Source organism: Carassius auratus, linkage group LG45M (assembly GCF_003368295.1).
Source record: "Carassius auratus strain Wakin linkage group LG45M, ASM336829v1, whole genome shotgun sequence".
In the NCBI taxonomy this organism is placed as follows: domain Eukaryota; kingdom Metazoa; phylum Chordata; class Actinopteri; order Cypriniformes; family Cyprinidae; genus Carassius; species Carassius auratus.
In genome coordinates, this window is record NC_039299.1 from 2,253,231 (window position 1) to 2,277,554 (window position 24,324).

Genomic DNA, 24,324 nt, shown 5'->3' on the forward strand with positions numbered 1-24,324 from the left:
ATCATTAGAGATTTGGCCTTATCGTTTATTTTGCGGTATGTAAATATATCGGCATAGCACAAGTTATATACACTTGAACTGAGAGTGATGAAGAATCCTGCATGAATGAGAAAAAGAGTGGGATGTGTTGGATGATAAATAGAGTTAAGCGCAAAAAGCATGAGCGAATTCAAATCTCTTTCACATCTTATTGCGCTTGAATGGTCAAATGCGCACACAATTATACCAAGATACCTGCGTGTGGAGTATTCACATAAACACAGTGGGTTATGTGTTAAATGTAAATAGTTGGGTGAAAACAGGATGCTTTTTAGTATATTAGTTCCGTACAATCAGTCTTAAAGGGACAGCAGCCTAATTTATCTGCTGCTGTCTGTGGCATTAATGTTAAACAAACAACCAAAGACGGAGAAAATCACTCACTGCTCTTGACTGAATCACTTTTGGATATTTATTTGGGATCCGTTCATATCTGAGACAGTGAAGACTATGCAGTGTTTTAGTTCTATATAATGATTATCTATCATTTTGAAGGTTTACCATATTAATGTGCAACGGTATTTTTATAGCACTTCAAGATACTTTAAAGCATGGTACATGTCCAATAGTGTCACAATATGAGTGTTGTCTGCCAGACGAAATACTATTTAGGTTTGGGGTTTGTTAAAGTCAGTAATCTTGTAGAAGCACTAGTAAAACTAATGACACTTGCCTTACCATAAAATCACTGATAATTCATCTCACACAAGCACTGACTAGGGAATACTTTTGACTAATGACTAAACTGGAATAATGACAGGATTTGAGTCCAGACTTTGGGTTTCCCTGCGCTCGTAAAAGTAACACATGTTGCTGGATGATATGTTAGGTGTGTGTTTACAGCTCCCATGAGAGACACACACATGATATCAGTGTGTTTCAGACCACGAGTGCTGGATTACATTATGAATGTAAAAAACTAGGTTGAGGTTCATATTCATTGTCTTGAACTTTTGACTGTGGCAACAAAGTGTATTCAGACACTTCTAAGAGTTTGAATGTCATTACATACGATACTGAATGTCTGCTTCCTTTTCTCCTCACTAAAGAAGCTTTCTTTCATCATGTTAAAGTCTCGTCTGATGGTTTTGAAAGTGTGTGACATGTATGGCATCACATATTTTGAGTTTTTGCTCTGCGTTTAACCTTCCAGGTGCACGCACACCCGGAGCATTATGTTGTCTGGTGTCTCATTCGCTTCACACAGACTCGAACACACAACCTTTGGGTTACAAATCTGAGACTTTTACCATTACCCCAAACTTGTAATATATTTTTAAGTCATTGCAGTAATATTTAAAAAATATTTATATACTGTTATAGCATTTATTAACATTATGCATTAGCTTTTATTTTAAATTTGGTGTTTTTATGTGCTTTTGTATGACAGTATTTTAGTGCCACACACACACACACACACATATATTCATTATTATTTGTCATTTTTGTTGATTTATTTGTGTCTTAGTTAGCTATAATAACCCTGTGTAACCCTATCATCTTTTATTCTGCAATTTGTTCAATGTTACAGAATTGCAAAGGTATCTGAATTAATGAATAAATTCACAGAAAATCCCACAAACTCTTTTAATTAAAGCATGTGTAAATTCCTGCATTTATAAACTCAGCTCTGACATCTGATGCTGATGAAACAACACAGAAACAAACTTTAGCAGAAAACTAGTTTTGACATATGCAAGCGGAGCAGAACTGAATACGACAGGTTGAGTTTGAATATGTGGGTGAGAAAATGACGATTTTGATTTCAGGATGACTTTTAAATCGAGGCTTAAACAAGTACAGAAAAGTTTTATTCCAGAAAGCTATTTGACATTGATATAAAACACAAATAAAAGACTTCATCTAAACCATAATAACTTATGAAAGTGTGTCTACAGTGTCTTTATAGATGTACAAACTGAGTTGGTCAGCCACATTCAGTAGAGGTTTCCAGCTCGGGGTATGCATTAGGGATGCAAAGATCCGATGCTCCGATACTGGCATTTTCTGCGGATTGGGTATCGGTCAAACGAGGCCGATCCAAATCCGATGTTATGCGTATACTATTCTGTTATTGTTGAGCCACACGAAAAGACACAAAAACATTATAAAGCACCAAAACGTTTTCGTCAACATATTTCAGTCTTCTGAAGCTGTTCCATAGCTCCATGTGAGGTACAGATTGATATTGAAGTAGCTATAATGCTATCTATATACAATAATACAATAAAATGGGGATGCTATTATAGTTTTATATTTTTATATTTTCTGTTAATTTTAGTTATAATTTTTGTCATTTTTATTTGCCTTTAAAATGAGTATAAATACAGCAATAATAAAATAATAGCAATCATGCAACCTATTTGAGATAGTATTATAGTTTTATTCATATTCTGATTAGTTTTATTTTTTATATTTTCTCTTTTCATTTCAATTGTAGTTTTTTTTTTTTTTTTTTTACTTTGTCTATATAGTTTTCATACATTCCCCCATTTTAGTAATATATATATATATATTTTACTAAAGTAACTGCTTTGATCTTGGCAAGTTGGTTATCATTGACCATTCTCATTATTAAAATTTTCTCAGTATGAATAGTTTTTACCTATTTTTGACTGGACTTTATTTGGTCTTGGTCTGTTGAATTACTACAGAGAGCTGTAAGTGATGTTGTTACTCTTGATCAGTTCTGATTGGCTCATTCTGGTTTATTGCGCATCAGGCTCATGTGTTGGGCTCATCTGAGCGTTGGCTCTCAGGTTGACGGTTCATGATGGAGGTCTGGGACGCTTTACTGGATAACAGCTGCGGTCAAACCAACAGGCTCTCGGCGGGACAATCAGCATCATCACTGTGCTTCCTGAGAGCTTCAGACCGCTCAGATGTGTGTGAGAGGATGACATCATAATCACACACATGAGCTCTCCATCCCATTCCCAATCAGACAATGATATGATTACTGTAAAATATGAATCCTTTTTGTGTTTTGTTGAAATGTGATTGCTAAGGTCTTCTGAGTGGTTGCCTGTATTTTGTTATGTGGTTGTTAGGGTGTTGAGGATGGTTGCCAGGTCATTGCTCAAGTGTTTTACGTTTTTGTTACGTTGCTATGCAGTTTCTATGTTTTGTGTTGTTTTGGGAAGTAGCTGAAATAAAAGAAGTTAAGGTTGAAATACAAAAATTATTAAATAAACCATTAAAACTGAAATAAAAAAGCAAAATACAGATATTTAAAAAAGAAAAACGATTAAAAATGATAAAAGCAAATAACAAAATTAATAAAAACCAAACTAAAATTAATATGAAAACAGAAAATAAAAGATAATTTAAAAAATAAACATAAAAATAATATGCAAGTAATACTAAAATAATAATTACTAAAAAAATTACAAATTATGTACAATTTTAATATATATATATATATATATATATATATATATATATATATATATATATATTACGCACCAATATAGTATTTTACAAGGTGTCAAAATAACAAAATGCACAAAAAATAAATTAATTAAAATATAGATCAGTGTTATTAACTAAATCTATATTTAAAGCTAAATTAAAATAGTGTGTGTGTGTGTGTGTGTGTATGTATGTATATATATATATATATATATATATATATATATATATATATATATATATATATATATAAGATACAAAAAATTACATAGAAATATTAAATCTAAAACTAAAATAAAATCAAAGTGAAATAATAGCAAAAGCAAATTACAAAAAATGAACAAACTAAAATGAAAATGTAAACTTAAAATATTTGAACAAAAGTCAAAATATGCATAAATAATATAGTTGTATATAAGCATCAATAAAATAGTATAATAAAAATTATATATATATATATATATATATATATATATATATATATATATTATATATATATATATATATATATATATATATATCAATGTATATTATATATAGTGCATGTTATTGCTGTTTTTAATTTACAATTAATTTCTTTTTTACACACAATATAATGAGCTCACTTAATAAAATTGGTATTTATTTTTCTGTACTAGTCTTGAGTGTCCACCAAAGTGTTTTTAGCCAGCTGTGAGAGTTTGAAGTAATGAGGCAGACACATGGTGAATTCAATGTTGCAAGCTTTATTTTTCATATCAATATTCATAGTAGTCTGGGAATCCCATCTGGTACAGATAAGAATACTTAGCAGCACTGACGTCTCCTGCACTGTTGTTTATTCATAAGATGAGCAGAACGTGTGACAGAATGTGTTAGTCGGAGTGGTATTAGTCCCGCCCCTCCTCCACTGTGATTGGACGGCTGAATAAAAGTGACAGTGATGAGTGCTGCGTTTAAAGTTGAACATTCTTCAGTTTTCAGTGGAGTGGACCCACAGGAATTAGGAACCAACTTCATAACTCCACAGAATTATCACATAAATAAAGTTCAGTTTGAGGAAATTGCTCTGCAGCTGATGATGCATGATCAACTGCAATGACATTCAAACATTTAGAAGTGTGTACCACATCATTTTTCTGTCCATCATGCTGCTACTAAGCTGGAAGTATCTTCCACACACCTGCATCATCAGCACTTCTTTGAGAAGCTCACAGAGTCACCTTCCTTTACATTCATTCGTCTTCTAATCGATGTTCGAGTCGCCTGCAGAGGTGCTGCTAGATTCTGCATTGTTAATGGTGCTGGATTTCTCTCGTTTGGTTCATGCACAGTGTGTTCTAACCACAGCTCTTTAGACGCAGATCTCTGTGTCAGTGGGTGGATGGGGTTGAATTACCTCCATCAGGTGTGCGCTTCTCTTTCTGCCGCCCCGGGACGTCTCGACTGCAGACACGCTGAGAGTCATTCGTCAAACTCTTGTCCCGGCTTGACTTTAACCTCCAGCACTTTGAACTCTGTTCAACTCTCTTCACTCATGAGCTTAGAGAACGAGTTAGTGCACAGATTGAGTGTGTGTCATACCTTGTGAAGCACGGCCAGGAAAGGCTCCAGAGGAACCGTCCCGATGGATCCTCCATCACCAGGGACGTGCACAGGAATTTTGAAGGGCAGTTGCTCTGACCTGAAAAAATGGGCACCCCCCCCCCCCAAAAAAAACTCACAGGTTATTTGAAGGACTGAGAATAACAGGGTCTTTATTAAAGAATATATATACACAAAGAAGTAAAGCACTGGACTAAGTCGCATTTATTTAGAACCAAGAACCAAGAGAAAACATTACCGTCTACAGCCGCGAGAGGGCGCTCTGTGCTTCTCAGTGTACAATCTTAGAAAAAAGGGTTCATTGGGAACCATAATGCTGTGTCCGAAACCGCTCCCTATCCACTATATAGTGCACTATATGGGGTGTCAGCCATTTTGTAGTGCTGTCCGAATTCCGAGTGAACTACTTCATTCCCTACATTTGTCCACTACTTTTTACCCACAATTCATTCTGATTTCGAGTGTACAACCGATGTACACTCGCTGAAGCACTATTTCCCACAATCCAATGCTGAGTAGCGTCGAGCTGGAACGCGAGAGCGGGAGAGAGCGAGTTTGAATGAGAGATGAAGTTTACATCTTTATTATTTCTGTTTTAATTACGTTTTTCCTACATTATTTATATTAAAATAATATGTTATGTAGGCAATAACCCAGTTTTATATTTGACTAATTTACTGAGGTGGCATCGTTGTTAACTTACAAAAATGATGATAATTTGGTGGATCATTTAAATTTTTTCGTTAATAACAGGTAGTGTATTCTGATTTAAAATTAACGGTCGCCTTTGGACGCTCTACAACCATCTTATCTGAGCTCAAAACCCTGCTTGAGCGAGTGTCAATATACTAAAAATAATAAATACATAATTATGAACGTGTTTATGTGTGTTTATTTTTGTTCTCAGTACGTTATTTTTATAGCATTTAATGATTATGTACATAAAAGCATTACAAAAAAATAAAATAAATAATTATATAACGTTACCATCGATGAAACCACAAAGCTGACGCAGAGGTATGTATAACTGCAATATTAAGTAATTTTGAGTATTATTGCTATTAATATTATTTTCTAAAATTAGGTACATGTAATATAAAAGTACATATGGCAATGTTTTTGCAACAGCTCCAAGTCTCACGCGCAGTGTAGGCTATACGTCACTGTCCGAATCCGTTCACTTATTTTTTTGTTCACTTCTTCCTGATATAGTGAACTCAACTGCCATACACTATATAGGGATTAGTGAATGAGTGAATGAGTGAGCGATTTCAGACACAGCAATAGAGTTCTTTACTCAACTCCAAAGAACCGTTTATGCTAAAAAGGTTCTATAATGACAAGAAAGAATCCTTTTGGCACAAAGGTTCTTTAGGCTATTATTCATTCATATATTACATTATTCTGCAACATTTTGTATTGTAATTAAATTATTGTTTGTAGTAACTTAATATCACATTTTAATCATGCTGATTTTTGGAGAAAAACTGAAATGGCACTCTTCCTGTAATATTCATTAACTACATAAAATTATATAAATATATAAATTTTCTAACCCCCATATCTTAAATTTTGTTATCATTCACATGCATTCATGAATGCATTAGAATACACCGAATAATGCAGTGAAAGAATGCACTCAAAATGGACACGAGCCATTTTCCCAAACTGATTCAAATGATCCGCGATCCCGCTCCGAACTCCCGAACTGATTCAAATGATTCGCGATCCCGCTCCGAACTCCCGAACTGATTCAAATGATTCGCGAACCTTCTACGAACTCCCGAACTGACTCAAAAGATTCGCGAACCCGGTACTAACTCCAGAACTGATTCAAATGAGTCGCGATTCCGCTCTGAACTCCCGAAATGAATCAAATGATTCGCGAGTTCGCTCCTAACTTCCAAACTGCCTCAAATGATTCGTGATCCTGTGTTGAACTCCCAAACTGACTCAAATGATTCGCGATCCCCAAACTGACTCAAATGATTCGTGAACCCGCTTTGAACTCCCGAACTGACTCAAATGATTCGCGATCCCGCTCCGAACTCCCAAACTGACTCAAATGATTCGCGAACCAGCTCAGAACTCCCGCTATATATATTATATCATAATCATCATCATTAATTAGTTATATATATATATATATATATATATATATATATATATATATACAGCACTGTAAATAAACAAGTAATTAAAATCAATTCAACTAATGACTAATAATTTTACAATCATTTTTATTTTGTAAGTAATTTGAAATTAGGTTTAATATTTTTATTTGTATATTAGTAATTTATTCATTTATATTAGTAGTAGAAGTAATGCAAATAAATATTAGATAAAGATTTAAACTAAATGAAAATTAGAAATGTTACACTGGCGACTAAATAAAATATGCATAAGTTAAGTAATAAAATTACTAACTGACCTAAACTATGATTAAATAAACTTTTGGGAAATATAATTTTTTCAACAAATATATATGTACATTACTACATTATAACAATACTCAAAATGTAAAAAATAAAAATATACAAATAAAAGAAAACAAAAATAATACTAAATTAACACTGTTTGGAAATAAAATATCTGTATAAAAATATAAATATTAGATAATAAACTTTTACCTTGGCATCAAAATTTAATTTAAAAAGTTAAATACTATCTGAAATAAAAAATAAAACTGAAATGAATAAAAAAAATCTGAAAATAAAAGCTAATTCAAAATTAATTTTTATTATATTTCACAGTGATATAAGAAAATATACAGTATATATATGAATACTCAATATTAAAACATGGTTAAAAACAACAACAAAAAAAAAAACACAGTTAATCGATCAGTGTCGTATCTCAGTGAGATCTTCATCTTCTCATGACCTAATGAACACACTGAGGACCTGGAGACACTGTGAGAGGATCACTGTGAACACACTCTATCAGCAGAGCATCCAGGAAGAGGCAGAGGTCAAAGCTTCTCAGACTGGAGATTAAACTACACCACAATTTAAATTTTCCATTTCGTTTCTCCATCCCAGTTTCCATGGCAACTGCTCTAGATATCCTAGTGGATGTCCCCTGGGGATTTTGCATCATTATAAAACCATTATGGAAAAATATTAGTTTGTAGAAAAAAGAAGAATCATTGTGTCAATCAATGCAAAAAATCTTAATGGTCCTAAAAATAGTCAAGTTAAAAATGTAGTTTTATTTATTTATTAGATTTTCGGGGTGAAGGGCTTTTGTGAGATTTAAAAACGTCTCTAAGCTGCATTTATTTTGATTAAAAATACAGTAAAAAAAAACTGAAACATTATCGCAATTTAAAACAACTGTTTTCTATTTGAATATATGTTCAAATATAATTGTATTTCTGTGATGCAGACTGTATTTTCAGCATCATTCCTCCAGTCTTCAGTGTCACATGATCTTCAGAAATCATTCTGATATGCTGATTTACTGCTCAAGAAACATTTCTGATTATTATCAGTGTTGAAATCAGTTGTGCTGCTGAATATTTCTGTGTAAACTGTGATACATTGTATGTTTCAGGATTCTTTGATGTACAGAAAGTTCAAAAGAACAGCTTTTATTTGAAACATAAATGTCTGCCAGCATGTTATCGAACCAATCACCTTCCAGTTTGACTATTATGAAAAAATAAAAAATCTTTTGAAAGAAATTTCTGGAGTGGTATATATACTTAAATTAATATTCAGTTATTAGTAATATTACAGATGCCATTAATAAGTCAAATCCCACAATATGACAACTGCAAACAAATTAAATTAATTACATATGATTTTATTAATTGTATTCTGTTAATTTAATATTTAATTTTACTAAAAATATGTATTTTTTAATAAGAAAAAAGCCAAAATATATATATAAGAATAACTAGAAGAAATTGTAATTAAATACAATTTTATTTTATTAATTAAAATAGTCAAATATTACTTTTATTTTAATTTTGTTACAGATGTCTTAAAACAAAGCTCACAATATTTATCTGATGAAGATTTTTATTCATTTTATTTTAACTTATTTTTAATTTTAATAATTAAAAAAAAAGTAATTAGTTAAAACATTTTTCCTGTGCTTTCGGCGTTTTTTATTATTAGTAATTTTTTTTTTCTAGAACGTTTCTTTAGATATTTGTATTTTTTATTTAAGTTTTCATTTTAATTTTTAGTAATTTTGTTTTGTGCTTTGACTATTTTATTCATTTTAACTTTTTTATAGCTTTCATTTATTTTATTTCAGTTTTATTTTCATTTTTCCCCCCAACATTTCTAAAAAGCACCCAACTGGTGTTATTTATATTATGTATTATTTATTTATTATCATGGTGTTTATTAATATTTGAATTAGCATTTATTTTTATTTTTCATTAAAAGTTTTAGTAATTTTGTAATGTGCTTTTATATTTTTTATATGTCTTCAATAAGACAAACCCCACAATATTGAGACATTGAACTACAATAATAATAATAATAATAAAATAGCAATCTAAAATACACAAACAACTTTATGAAATTTTCTCATTCATGCACCTTCAAACGTCACATAAAAATAATATAGTCTAAGAATTGTGTAAGTTGGTGGTTTTTGGCACCTCTGTATTTCTCTGTTCTTCCAGCAGGTGGCAGCACGAGCTTGTGCTTCTCTCTCCATGATGCACAGACAAGACAGATGGAGGGAGAGATTGATTTGTGTGAAGAGCAAATATTTACTTCAGGGAGACAAAACACCAACACACGTCCTGAGCAATCCTCCAACTCCTGTACACACGGATCCTATTTCAGCGACACACAGCAGACTTAATATTCCTGTCACTGTAGCTGATTCAGCTCAAAACAACGGTAATCATATTTATGCACGAACAGAACAAGCTAATACAAGCAGCAGTGTCTCCAGAAACTGCACTGATTCCTAGCTTTGTTGTTTTCGTGATTCTGATGTCTGTTCTTCTGCTGTGTGTCTGTGTGTGTCATTCTGCTCATGACAGACGCGCGCTGCTAGCGGTCGGGCGTGGCACTGCATTACAAATGTGTGGAAAAAACGTGGAGACTTGTTTCTAACATCTACAAAGATTGTTACGACAATCATAGGCCGCTGGCCTACTTACAGACGAAGAAAAAAAATGCCTTATTTATAGTTTTGTTTGTTTGTTTATGTTTATATTTATTGTATTGTATCATATACATTAAATTATATTATGTAATTTTATATAATTATAAATGTATATGAAATTTTACATTAAGTAGTTTATGTAATGTCATTTTAATATATTGTATTTTTATCTATCTGACCTTGTTTATACACACACACACGTATATAATATATATATATATATATATATATTTATCATATTATTATTATTATTATTATTATTATTATTTTTAAATAACATACAGAAAAATATACAATATTTTACTCTTGAGTAACTTAATGATACCATAAAAGTATTGATTGAAAATTGAGTTAAAAAGTAAAAATTTAATTAAAATGTCACCTATTCCCACTTGTCCTGTAACAGCGAAAATGTAATAAAACAGTGAATTATAATACAGACCCACCGGATCTGACCAATTAAAATCAGCTCCGCGCCGACAGGCCCCGCCCACTCCAGCACTCGTTTGATTGAGGAGCGGCTCCACCTGCTCGTTCTGTGCACGGTCCGTCGGTCCCGTATGTGCGTGATTCACCTGCTCAGACGCTCCTGAAGATCCGCCGAAGTTTAACACGGTAAGATGGCGAGAGATCAGGCAGTGAAACAGGTCGATTTATCGCTGATTTCCCTTTAATGAACTCTTGTTTCATGTTTGTTCGGTAGGGCCGGACTGAAAGTGTTTTATTCCCGTCTGGATGAGTCATTGTGTCTGTTCTGGACATTTAATCTTTTAGCTATTGCACATGATCACTGCTGGAATGACACACTCTCTCTGAACAGGTACAACTATGTTCTATTACATTATAGATTAAAAGTGCTCGAGTTGCGTTCATAAATCTGTCATTTGGAGCTTTAAATTGTGAAACATTGTTACAAGATCAAACAACTGAAAGAGTGATGATAACAATATTTAGTTAGGTCTTTATTGCCATTCATTGGAAATGTTGATATGTGACGAAAGAGCAAGCAGCATTAAAAGAGATGCAACAATTTAACACTTTACGTTAGAACATGCATTAAAAATAAATTAGAGAGTAATACAAACAAAAATCTTGCATGCAAGTCTATATAAGCCTATATTTAAAAGATTAATTTTAAATATTCAGGGCTTTTTATAATTAGGTTATAATTTGTAGTTTTAAATAAATAAGCTGCGTGTTTGTTTCATGGCTTTATTGCTCATACTTGGATGAAGTAGTAACTCAGGAACTGGTGAGACAGGTGCAGAAGATCTTCATGATGGATGAAAGTGCTGTGAATGTGTCGAATGTGAAAGTGGCGGTCCGGGTGCGACCCATGAACAGGAGAGGTGAGTGTGAACCGCAGCCATGTGACCGTCACATTGTGTGTTTAATGTTTAGAAACTTTGTGTTTGAATCTGCAGCACTTATTTCTTTTATGATTCTCGTTTAGGAAAGCTAACCTTCCCCTTGTGTGGATCAGACTATTGAGAGTGTCAGGATGATGAAAATAAAAAAAATCTGGGGAACAAAATCTAGTTTAACTCTAGTTTAAAATGCATAAAGTTTTGCATGTGCATTATTTTTGAAAATGTTTATACTGTGTTGAACAAACACATACTATATATATATATATATATATATATATATATATATATATATATATAATACATTTTTTATTAAAACATTTCAGAATTATTGCACATAAAATGCTATTTGAGCAATGATGCAAACAACATTTTTGATCATCAATTTTTGATTGCGTTTTATAGAACGAGACTTAAAGACAAAATGTGTTGTGGACATGGAAGGAAACCAGACCATCCTGTACCCGGCCAGTGGAAACCTGGGAAAGGGCGACAGCAGGTAAACCGGACTGTTTATGTGGGTGTGCTACTGTATTTGACTAACACTCAGTACAGACATATTTGAATATGTAGAGTCATCTAATAAAATGCAAAAAATACATCTGTACAGTTGTCTTGACAAGCCTCAAACTGTTGGAGTAATAATCTGAAGAATGTTAGCGTTCCTGTGGCTCAGTGGTAGAGCATTGCATTAGCAGTGTTGTGTGTTGCAAGGTTGTGGGTTCAATTCCCAGAGAACACATGTTCGATAAAACAATGTTAGCCTGAATGCATTGGATAGAAGCGTCTGTTAAATGCATAAATGTAAATGTAGTGCTGTTTGCCTTTGCAGTACAATGCTGGGGTGTTCGGAGTAGTTTCAAGTTGATGTTTAATGCTCACTAGGTGAAATCATAATGAGTCTGATCACTTTATAAAGTAGGAAAGAAACCGATCATGCATCTGACTGCCTGTTGTTCGACTCTCTCTCTCAAGCTGATACTTTCTTTCTTTCTCAACATTCCTCTTCTCCTTTGACCTTCAGTGTCCATAGAAACCAGTGAAGGTTCATTGAAAGGTCAAAGGTAACCCTGGATACTCCTGCTAAAAGCCCAAGAAACTAAATTACTCGTGTCTCATTGGGTCTTTTCAGGCAGCTTAGAAAAAACAAAGCTTCAGTCCTCTTGCCAAGCACCACATAACTTAACCAAAGATATCTGATTAAGTTCCCGAGAATATAACTACTGTAGGATGTTAAAAAGAGATCACTCTCAGTTTACAATAAAGACATCTTGAAGTTTGAAAGTTAGATGTGCCTTGTATATTCCATAGCAGTGGTTGCTGATATTTAGTTTTATGGTGATTGTCAGGTCGGTGTTATGTGGTTGTAAAAGTGTTTGTGGGTGGTTGCTGAGATTTTCCAAGTGTAAAGATGTTCCAGGCAGTTGCTAGGACTTTGCTATGCAGTTGACTGGTTTTTAGGGCATTGTGTGATTAAGGTGTTCTTGGTGATTGCTAGGGTGTTGCTAGTCAATTGCTAATGATCTGGGTGGCTTGTAGGGCATTATGTGGTTGTTACAGCATTTTATTTTTTTATTTTAGATAGTTGATCAGGTGTTCTGCATGGTTAATGTGACATTATATGGTTAGCAGAGTGTTCTGGGTGGTTACTATTGTGTTTCTAAGCAGTTTCTTATACTTCAGACTGGTCACACATTAAAAATTGTGTCGTTTTTGATAATGCTGCATCTGCATTGGGAGTTATAACACTTTTCCTAGTGTTTGCTTATTTCTAGCATCATAGGAAAATCATTTGAGGCATTGATTTACTGTACAATGGCCAGTTTTTTTATCCATGCGTGTGTTGCGCGCTGTAGTTCTTTACTCCTTTAACACAAAGAGGAGTTTGTTGGTTTTGCAGCAGAGCCTTCATCAGTCAGCAGTGTTTCATATCTCTGATGACTGAAATCAGCTCTCGGTTTTGCGTTGGTCGTCTGTCAGCATGCACTAAACTGCACATGCATGTTCGATATATTAAAGACCAGCCACTTGTCAGCTTGTGCCGGAGCATTCGATTTTTTTTCTCTTTCCTTCATTCCTTCTCTTTGTCTCCTCTTCCGCTGCTTCTTCTGGTCTCTTTACAAAGGGTGTGCCTGTGCCTGTTTTCTCCACAAGCCCTTCCTGGAGATCTGGCTGTTTTCCAGGTGACCGTAAGCAGGGACCTGCTCAGTCGTATCCAGCTTTTCTCAGTTTCAGACCGCCGAGCCGTCTCTGCTGTAACTTGCAGCGGTTTGCGGTGTTGGCGTGCAAACAGGTTTTACAGGCTTATGCAAGAAAGTTTACTCAAATTCCATAATAATCCCTCGCAGCAAGTTTGTGTTTTCATTATGAAGCACAAGTAGAGACGGCACACTAATGCAGATTCTGTTTGACATGTAAATGATATCGGGGTGGGTTTTAATGAAAGTTAAATATGAGGTTCAAAGCAGATAGTTACGTTGTGCAATTCTCGCCCACGGTTATTGACTGAAATGAGGCAAACAATTCTGGAATGTTCCTGAAATGCTTCAAGACTGCGTGTCATCCTCCCATCATGCCTTGGAAAATCAGGAAGTTTGTCCTGAAAAGTTTGTCATAATAACTGTAGCTCACCTAGATTTCACCAAATGTTTCAGCTCCCCTAGATTTCAGTTCCACACACTGATGTCATTAGATTGCTGCAGGAAATATCATTGTGTGATTTGAACAGGCCTTTAATTATTAAAACGTTGGTGCTTAAATCATGTCTTGTTGAGGAAAAGTTATCAGATGCACGGTGTTCAGATTTCATGTAGATGGTAAAATGCATGAAAATATATATAATAATTGTATAAATGTGTGTATACATGCAAAATTAAAGGGGCGTTACCATTCAGAAGTTTGGGGTCTGTAAGATTTCATGTTTTTTAAATAAGTCTCTCTCTTACTTTCACCAAAGCTGCTTTCATTTAATCAAAATTACAGTGAAATCAGTAATACTGATTTAAAAATAAAAGAACTGGTTTGACATTCATTCCTGATGGAAGCTGTATTTTCAGCATCATTCCTCCAGTCTTCAGTGTCACATGATCTTCAGAAATCAGTTTAATTTGCTGCTCAAGAAACATTTGTTGAATATTTTTGTGGAAACAAAGCATGCAAAGAGCAGCATTTCTTTGAGAAATGCTAAATGATTTTACTGTCACTTTTGATCAGTTTAATGTATCCTTGTTGAATAAAAGTATTCGTTTCATATGTATGATGTAAATTAATGTGTTGTTGTTTTTCCTTCCGTCCTTTTGTGAATGCAGGAGCAAACAAAAGGTGAGTTTTCGTATGTCATTTCTGCTCTAAATTCATGTGAACAAATGCATTGCAATCACTTTATCATTAATAACGTATGGACAGGAACGTGTTTAATTGAACTTGATTTGTATGAAGTTAAAAGTCATGTTGAATATTTAGACGAATATTTTATTTCAAGCTTGTGGCATGCATCTGTTACACAGTCTTCAGACATTCGCGATGTCTCGTTTCAGGTTTTCGCGTATGATTATTGCTTCTGGTCTATGGATGAGGCGGAGGCGTCCAAATTTGCAGGTCTGTTGATATTCTTTTGCTATAATGACTAACCCTTTTGTTGAAACTATCACTAAGCCTCTGTAATGGGTTTATACTGCAGTGATCTGAATCATCAGGGAACATTTATGATGGCAATTGAAACTCTTTGTTCACTGCTTATTTTTCCTTGTGAACTTTTCTCAAGAAAAGACAAACCTGTTAAACTGCTTTACCAAGTCTACTGGTTGATCAGCGCTTAAGATTTTCTGAGAGGCTGAGCTCTATTAGCAGTTGCTGTCTGATGAAAATATATTCACTTTCAGGACATCTTAAGATGTAGATGAGTTGTCTTCATTCAGATTTTGAGAAAATGTAGCACTGCATCACCTGCTCATCAATGGATGCTTTGCAGTGAATGGGTGCCGTCAGAATGAGAGTCAAAACAGCGGTTAAAAACATCACAATAATCCACACAACTACAGTCCATCATCTTGTGAAGTGAAAAGTGTAAGAAACAAATCCATCATTAAGATGTTTTAACTTTTAAACCATTCCTTCTGGCCAAAATATAAGTCAATAATCCATAATAACGCTTCCTCTAGTTAAAAGTGCATCTCCTGTTGTCCTCAAACTTTAAAATCCACCCAAGTATTTGTTTAGAGCTGTTTTGGCTTGTAAACGGTGCTTGATCTGTGCAGATTTCACTCCTGATTCAGATGAGATTACTTTCACAGGAGGAAGCGTTATTGTGGATTATTGACTTAGATGCTGGCCAGAAGGAACGGTTTAAAGTTAAAAACATCTTAATGATGGATTTGTTTCTTACAAACACGCAGCTTTTCACTTCACTGGAGTGCTGTGGATTATTGTGATGTTTTTATCAGCTGTTTGGACTCTCATTCTGACGGCACCCATTCACTGCAAAGGATCCGTTGATGAGCATGTGATGCAATACTACATTTCTCCAAATCTGATGAAGAAACAAACTCCTCTACATCTTGTAACACCTGATTGTGGTTTAATTTTAATTCTTGCTTGAAATTTTCCTGTTATTTTCAGTTGATTTAGTAGTGCTTGCCAGTTATTCTTATTTGCAGTATATATATATGTTTATATTGTGTGATGTCTGACTCACAGGTCAGGACGTGGTGTTTCAGTGTCTTGGAGAGAGTCTTTTGGACAGCGCTTTCCAAGGATACAATGCCTGTATATTTGCATATGGGCAAACAGGTAGAGTTAAATTTGCAGGAAAACTATCTATGCAAAAAAATCTATTTTAATCTCCATGAAAGGTTTAAGCAGAACTACTTACTGTTTCATAGTACTTAACTCACTTCTGCTACTGGATATCTGCTTTCATTATTGTAATGTAAATCACTGATGTTTTCATCAGTATATCAGACTACTTACCTGCATGAAATGTCAGTTGGCAACTCTGTATCTCCCAATAATATGTCTTAGTAATATAAGTTTTATGATCAAAGCTCTGTATTTTCCAAACGTATAATGCAACGCAATAGAATGATTATTGAGAGATAAACAAATGTGTTCTTTAAGTCTGATCATATTTGAACGTGATATTTTTTATGTAAGAATAATCAAGTAAACCAAGTATTCATCTTGAAATATTACTTATTTTGTTTACTGTAAAAAGAAATCAGTAAAGATTCAGAACAAAAAGACCGGTGAAGCACGAGCTGAAGGTGGACATTTGTACAATTAATAGAAAATAAATTTTACTTTCAAAAAAAGTTTTGATCATGTTGATTTTTTTTTTTAGAGGCGTTTGCATATCAAATATGAGACAGTAGGCTTTATAGAGTTAAACAAATTATTCTTTATTTATAGCTACCAACATACACAAAATTATTAAAGAGAACTTTTATGTTTGCATATTAATCAGACAACAATTATAAAATGATGATTTTTACATGCATCTGATTGCCAAATAAACCACACGTTTTTTCTTTTCTTTGATATTTCAGCTCACAATTTGCTTTGTAGATTCAAAGTTAAAGAGTGTAAACTTTATCATTCAGTTCAACTGTGTCTGTGTATGTTTTAAACACCTCGGCTATTTTATATCTTCTCACTCCACTCATGTATTAAATGTACGTTCTTGAAAGCGCCATTTCTAGCGTATTTCCTAAAACTTCTGCGGTTTGACTTTTTCCAGATGTGGCCGAAATCACAAAAACTGTGGTTACATACGCATATATTTATTTACGTTTGTTCAAAATGATTGCTAGGGATAATTAAGTAGTCGCTGGATGTAAGTCGGGATCTGTCCCGAGCATCCCTACTAAATTCTCCACCCTTGGGCTGCAGGCTCTGGAAAGTCGTACACGATGATGGGAACGGCGGAGCAGCCGGGTCTGATCCCGCGCCTGTGCAGTTCTCTGTTCCAGCGCACCGTACAGGTGCTGAGAGAGGGCGAGAGCTTCACCGTGGAGGTGTCCTACATGGAGATCTACAACGAGAAGGTGCGAGACCTTCTAGATCCCAAAGGGTGAGTCTGTAGAGAGACTAATTCCTGTTGTCCAGTGAAAGCCCATATTCCACTTCTTTTTCTTCTGTCAGTGTTCTACCAATCCTGAAAACCTGGAAAATACTTCGATTTAAAGGGATACTCCACCCCAGAATTAAAGTTTGGTCATTGATCACTTACCCAGATGTCCCGTAAAAGCTTTGTTCGTCTTCCGAACACAATTAAAGATATTTTGGATGAAAACCGGGAGGCTTGTGACTGTCCCATTGACTGCCAAGTAATACCAGAAAAGCATCATCAGAGTACTCCATCTGTCATCAGAGGTTCAGCCGTAACGTTATGAAGCTACGACAATACTTTTTATAAATGAATAAAACAAAAATAATGACTTTATTCGATACATTTTCTCCCGTCGCTCCAGAAAATCTAAGCAGAGGAGAGTTATTGTTGAATAAAGTCATCATTTTTGTTTTATTCGCGTACAAAAAGTAATGTTGTCATTTCATAACATTACGCTTGAAACACTGATGGCAGATGGAGTATTCTGATGATGCTTTTCATACTTTTCTTGACTGTGTAAGTTACTTGGCAGTCAATGGGAGTCACAAGCCTCCCGGTTTTCATCCAAAATATCTTAAATTGTGTTCTGAAGACGAACAAAGCTTTTACGGGTTTTGAACGACATGGGGGTATTTTCATTTTGGGGTGGAGTAACCCTTTAACTTAACTTTAACTTGTGCACTGCAAACATGGTTGATGTTCCTCTCAGGAGCCGGCAGGCGTTGAGGGTCCGGGAGCATAAGGTGTTGGGGCCGTATGTAGACGGTCTGTCCCGCCTCGCTGTGACCAGCTACAAGGTTCTTCCATCACCTTCATGAAGCTCTTTGTGTCACATGCTCGCAGTGCTGAAGCCGGATGATTGGGAATATCTTTGGTTTGGTTTTTCAGGACATCGAGTCTCTGATGTCTGAGGGGAATAAATCCCGCACTGTGGCGGCGACGAACATGAACGAGGAGAGCAGCCGCTCGCACGCCGTCTTCAACATCATTCTGACGCACACGCTCCGAGACCTGAAGACTGGGGTGAGATGCAGACTGACCTCTTAGAGTCTGAATAATCACTTTTAATCAAAGTGTGTCATTTTTACACTAAATGGAATCGAACATAGAGCTAGATATTTATGTTTTCTAAAGACAGGGTAAATGTTTGCACCACTCACACTTTCTTCAGAAAATGTAATTGTTGGTGTCGTTTCAGACGAGTGGAGAGAAGGTGAGTAAACTCAGTCTGGTGGATCTGGCCGGAAGTGAGAGAGCTGATAAAACTGGAGCTGGAGGAGAACGACTCAAAGAAGGAAGCAACATTAACAGGTCACACACACACACACACATGCCTTTGTTGGGGATTTTTGAATCTGCTGTTCCTAAATTACTTAATTTGATTAATCGGCTGATATTTGGTCACTTTGGCACTGTCCTAGGCAGATAGTGTCAGGATTATTTTGTATTTTATTTTTTTATGTAAAGTAAGCATTTATTTTAATTATTTTTATTTTTTATTTTTTTTACTATTTAATTACGTGGCTTGCTCTTTATTTATTTAAAATGTAAAAAAAAAATAGTATCTCAGTTAATAACATTAAGCTGCTTTAAAGTTGACATGAAATGTAAATGCATGTCACTAGTCTTATTGTAAACAAGTCATCCATGCATTTTTGTTTTGTAAAAATTGTAATAAAAATACACTTTTTTTTTTTTACAAATAATTGTAAATATACTTATTTTTGAATAAACTTAATTAAATTTTTTAATTATTGGAATAATAAATTGCTTTCTAAATAATTGTTAGTTTTGTTCTTATCCGTTTGTCAATAATTTCTTTCTAATAAATGTATTTTTATCAGTCATTTAATCATTTAATTGAATCGATGTTCTTATGTTATTGATTTCTGTCTATGGTTTCACACAGACATGTTCAGGTGTAGTGTTGTGGGTGTTTTTGTGCTCAGGTCCCTCACCACTCTTGGACTGGTGATCTCTGCTTTGGCGGAGCAGGGTGCAGGAAAAAACAAGAGTAAATTTGTACCTTACAGAGACTCAGTGCTCACATGGTTACTGAAGGTGAAGATCAACTTCATTTGACTACTGCAGACCTTTAAGAATTTCATAATTCGTTTTCAAGACCCAAAATATTAATTTCTCACTCTAAGGTTATCCAGTGCCTGAGTACTGTTACTTTATCTGCATAAATGTTTTTTTTTTTTTTAATGCATGAAAACCTTCCATATTGTCTGTGTTACTGTCAGGATTCCAAAAACACCATAAAAGTCTTCTAAAACATTTTCATATAAAATTCCAAAAATCTGTGGAAATGATGCCATTTCCTCAAAACTGATGTGATTTCCTCTCTTTTTTTTTTTTTTTCTTTGTCACATCAGGACAGTTTAGGAGGAAACAGCCGCACAGCTATGGTTGCAGCGGTGAGTCCAGCGGCCGACAACTATGACGAGACTCTGTCCACGCTTCGGTACGCAGACCGGGCCAAGAGCATCGTTAATCATGCTGTGGTTAATGAAGATCCTAACGCCAGAATCATCAGAGAGCTGAGAGAGGAGGTGGAGAAACTCCGCAGCCAGCTGACCGAGGCTGAGGTACTGCACAAGAACACCTGACCGCTGTGTGTGTGTGTGACCTCCAGCAATAGTGTTCATCAGAGTGTGTGTGTGTGTGTGTGTGTGTGTGTGTGTGAAGTCAATGAAAGCTCCGGAGCTCAAAGAGAGACTGGAGGAGTCTGAGAAGCTGATCCAGGAGATGACCGTGAGCTGGGAGGAGAAACTCAGGAAGACTGAGGAGATCGCGCAGGTATTAAATACACACACACACACGCACACATGCTTTTATATGTGTGTGCCAGAAAAAAATATAAAAAATTGTTGCCTTTATTTTTCTTTTTTTTGTGAATTGAGTAAATATGTAAGAATTTAAATCTTGAATTAATTTTAATTCAAATTAAGTAAAAATGTAATTAATTAATGACATGATCATTTGCCCCATTCTCATTTATTTATTTATATATTTTTATTTAATACTTTTTTCAATTACTTTTTAATTCCTTCATATTTACATTTTCATATAAGAATAATTAATTTGATTAATTGCCTGATATTTGGCCATTTTTACACTGATTGTGTTTTAGGTAGATTATGAAAAAATAGATATTTTAAATTAAGTATTAATTTATTTTAAATATTTATTTAAATGATTTAATGGCTTTTTGACCATTTTTATTAACCTTTAATAGATTTTTTCGCATTTTTGTCTCAACATTTTATGAGTATATACTGTATGAGTACAACAAGGTTCCACAGAGGTGTGTGTGTGTGTGTGTGTGTGTGTATGTGTGTATATATATATATATATATATATATATATATATATATATATATATATATATATATATATATATATATATATATATATATATATATGGTAGCATTTATATATCAATAGTTGCTAACTATTTCTCTTACATTTTGTACCCTAAAAATACGTGTTTTAAATATTTTTTTTTAATTTTTTTTTTTGTATAGTTGTTTAATTGTACAAGAAAAAAATGTTGCAGGATTTATTTTTTCCTCAGAAATTGCTTGTAAATTTCACAAAAAATTACTAAGTAACGAATGAAAATAAATATGAAAATGTTAAGAAAGACAAAATTATTTTTTTAAACTGTAAATGAAACAAAAAAAATAGTGGAGAGTGTTTTACAAGAAAATACTATTTCAGTGTGTAGTTGTTGATCGGTTATTTGTAATTGCCAGCATATCACCACATGCAGGTTTTGTCAGGATCTTGTGCATATTAAGAGATTTTAAAGCCCTCAGGACAGTCATTGGTCTGAACTGAAGTGTGTTTGGCTCTTCAGGAGCGACAGAAGCAGCTGGAGAGTTTGGGAATTTCTCTGCAGTCGTCTGGGATCAGAGTCATTGATGATAAATGCTTCCTGGTCAACCTGAACGCTGACCCCGCCCTCAACGAGCTGCTCCTCTATTACTTAAAGGTACAGACACACATTAATGAAGATCAGCGTCACGGTCTCCGCTGGAATATGTTTTCTGAAACGATTCATCTGCTTTCATGTAGAAACGGTTGATTGACTGTCAGCTCTAATATTTGTTTGGTGAAGTTTGGTGTGGACGAGGTGTTGTATTTTGATTGACGTGTGTGTGTTTGTGCAGGAACACACTCGTGTGGGTTCTGCAGACTCTCAGGACATTCAGTTGTGTGGTCTGGCAATTCAACCGGAGCATTGTGTTATAGACATCAACCTAGAGACGGGAGTCACGCTCACCCCGAAGAGAAACGCTCGGTAATCTCTCTCTCACACACGTACGCACGCACACACACACACACGTTTGTTTTTGTGAATAGTGGGTTCATCCCATAGGTGTAATGGTTTTTATACTGTACAAACTGTATATTCTACGGCCCTACACCAACCCTACCCCTAACCCTAACCCTCACAGTAAACTTTGTGCATTTTTACTTTCTCAAAAAAACTAATTCTGTATAATTTATAAGGGTTTTGAAAAATGGGGACATGGGTTATTTCCTCATAAGTCACACACACACACACACACACACACACACACACACACACACACACACACACACACACACACACACACACACACACACACAGAGAGAGAGAGAGAGTCTGAGGCAAGTGGAGTATTACACGCAAAACTGTGAAATTTACACAAAACAATCTAAAATGATTGAAGAGTATTACTAAAACATTATTTATTTAGTTGATTTCTGAAATTATTTAAGTTGAACTTGAAATAACTATAAAAATATCTAAAACTGACATAAAAATGTATAAAAACTGATATTGATTTTGAATTTTTTTTTTATATGTTCTTAAATTGTATCTGTGATTTATTTATAAACTAATAAAAATGACAAAAGCGCACAACAAAATTACACAAATTAGATTCACTAAATGAAATAATAAAATAAAAACTAAATGTTAAATTCAAAACAATTCTAAATATTAATAAAACTATAATAGTGTCTCAATTATACTGAAGTAACACTGAATGTAAATTATGCTGAAATCAGAAGATTTATTTATTTGCACTATTTACTCAATATATATTTGCACTGATAGTGCATTATGTATTTTGCACTAGTAAAAAAAGTTATTTGCACTGTGTTGCACTAAGAATGCACCATTTGCATTATATACTCCATTTATATAATCAAATAATGCACTATGTACTGAATTTGTTTGCACAACAATGCATTATTTATGTGCACTAATTAATGTTATCTGCGCTAATAGTGCACTTTTTTATGCAAAATCATCAGTTATCAGTATATAACAATCGAAAAATTTTTTTATTTAATTGTGTGTATATATATATATATATATATATATATATATATATATATATATATATATATATATATATATATATATATATATATAATAAAAAACAATTGTATAAATAATTGTAAATAAATTGTAATCATAACTATGCATTAGTCTGTCTCTGCTCTGTAGCTAGTGATAGTATGTAAGGATATGTGTGTATGTGTCGGTCTCTGTGTGCAGCACATTTGTGAACGGCACTGTGGTCTCGTCCCCCGTCCAGTTGCATCATGGGGATCGAATCCTCTGGGGAAACAACCACTTCTTCAGGTCAGTGCTGAGTTTAGATGTTTCTCATTGGTTCGATGATTGATCACTGTGCTTGATTAAAATCTTAAAGATATCATCTAGTATGTGCTCTCCTCTAACGACCCCTGAAAAGTGTTTGTGTGTGTGTGTGTGAGTGTGTAGTGACTGTAGGGTTCTCTCTGTGTTTCTCAGGCTCAGCGTGTCGAATGTGTATCGTGTTGGTGTTGAGGATGAGGAGGGGTGTACGACGAAGGCTTTGGATGTGGATGTAGACCGTCTCAGTCACGCCTCCAGTGACAACAGCTTCAGTTTTGAGTCGGCACAGACAGAAGTCATGATGAAAGCGCTGGGAAATGACGGTAAGAGACACAACAGACAGCCTGTTACTATCTGAACCTGTTTTAAAGCTGATTCTGGGCTGCTTTACGTATTACAAATGACTTAAAAACACTTTGAGATCCAAGAGAAGGTGAACAGTGCTACGTTTTTAATTCGGTGGCAGTGTATTCTTCTGTAATGTTATAGTTGCATTACATTTTTAATCACCATGCCTATTTTTTAGAGCATGTCTAAACAAAAATAACTATTAATATTTGTCATATAGAATGAAAAATGGATACAACAAAATGAGAATAATTTATTTTATTATAGATTTTTATTTTTTTTTTTATCTAGAAAGACTTTTTAGAGAACATGTGTAAACAATAATATCCGTCAATATATATTTTTGTTATTGAATTACATCAAATGAACCTTAAAATGCGTATCAAAGAGTTTTTGGCTTTCTTTTTTTTTTTTTTTTTACAATTTTATAAAAAAAATTGTAAGCAAAAAATCTGCTAGCATTTCTCATGTATCATGATTTTTATTTTTTTAGTAATTTTTTTTATTAAAATGAACAACATCACACAAAATGTGTATTCAGGCTTTTGAACAGATTTATAATTAACAGATTTGAGAAATTCTTTATTGCATTTTTTATTTTATTTTATTTTAGAAATACTTTTTTAGAGAGTCCATGTAAACAAAAATATCCACTAATATTTCTCATGTCT

At 34.1% G+C, this 24,324-nt stretch overlaps 1 protein-coding gene across 1 annotated transcript in view; it reads left to right on the forward strand.

Moving 5' to 3' along the window:
• The first annotated feature begins 10,650 nt into the window (after positions 1-10,650).
• LOC113068615 (kinesin-like protein KIF13B) overlaps positions 10,651-24,324 on the forward strand; it is a 30,781-nt gene continuing 17,107 nt past the window's right edge. The window contains exons 1-18 of the mRNA XM_026241396.1: positions 10,651-10,785; positions 10,874-10,990; positions 11,406-11,519; positions 11,943-12,036; positions 14,846-14,858; positions 15,074-15,134; positions 16,233-16,325; positions 17,424-17,604; positions 18,353-18,440; positions 18,532-18,666; positions 18,842-18,954; positions 19,593-19,704; positions 20,022-20,234; positions 20,335-20,445; positions 21,509-21,643; positions 21,822-21,952; positions 23,204-23,290; positions 23,462-23,628. Of these exons, the coding sequence (XP_026097181.1) occupies positions 11,447-11,519; positions 11,943-12,036; positions 14,846-14,858; positions 15,074-15,134; positions 16,233-16,325; positions 17,424-17,604; positions 18,353-18,440; positions 18,532-18,666; positions 18,842-18,954; positions 19,593-19,704; positions 20,022-20,234; positions 20,335-20,445; positions 21,509-21,643; positions 21,822-21,952; positions 23,204-23,290; positions 23,462-23,628 (1,807 nt within the window). The 5' untranslated portion in view covers positions 10,651-10,785; positions 10,874-10,990; positions 11,406-11,446. The remainder of the gene's footprint in view (positions 10,786-10,873; positions 10,991-11,405; positions 11,520-11,942; positions 12,037-14,845; positions 14,859-15,073; positions 15,135-16,232; positions 16,326-17,423; positions 17,605-18,352; positions 18,441-18,531; positions 18,667-18,841; positions 18,955-19,592; positions 19,705-20,021; positions 20,235-20,334; positions 20,446-21,508; positions 21,644-21,821; positions 21,953-23,203; positions 23,291-23,461; positions 23,629-24,324) is intronic.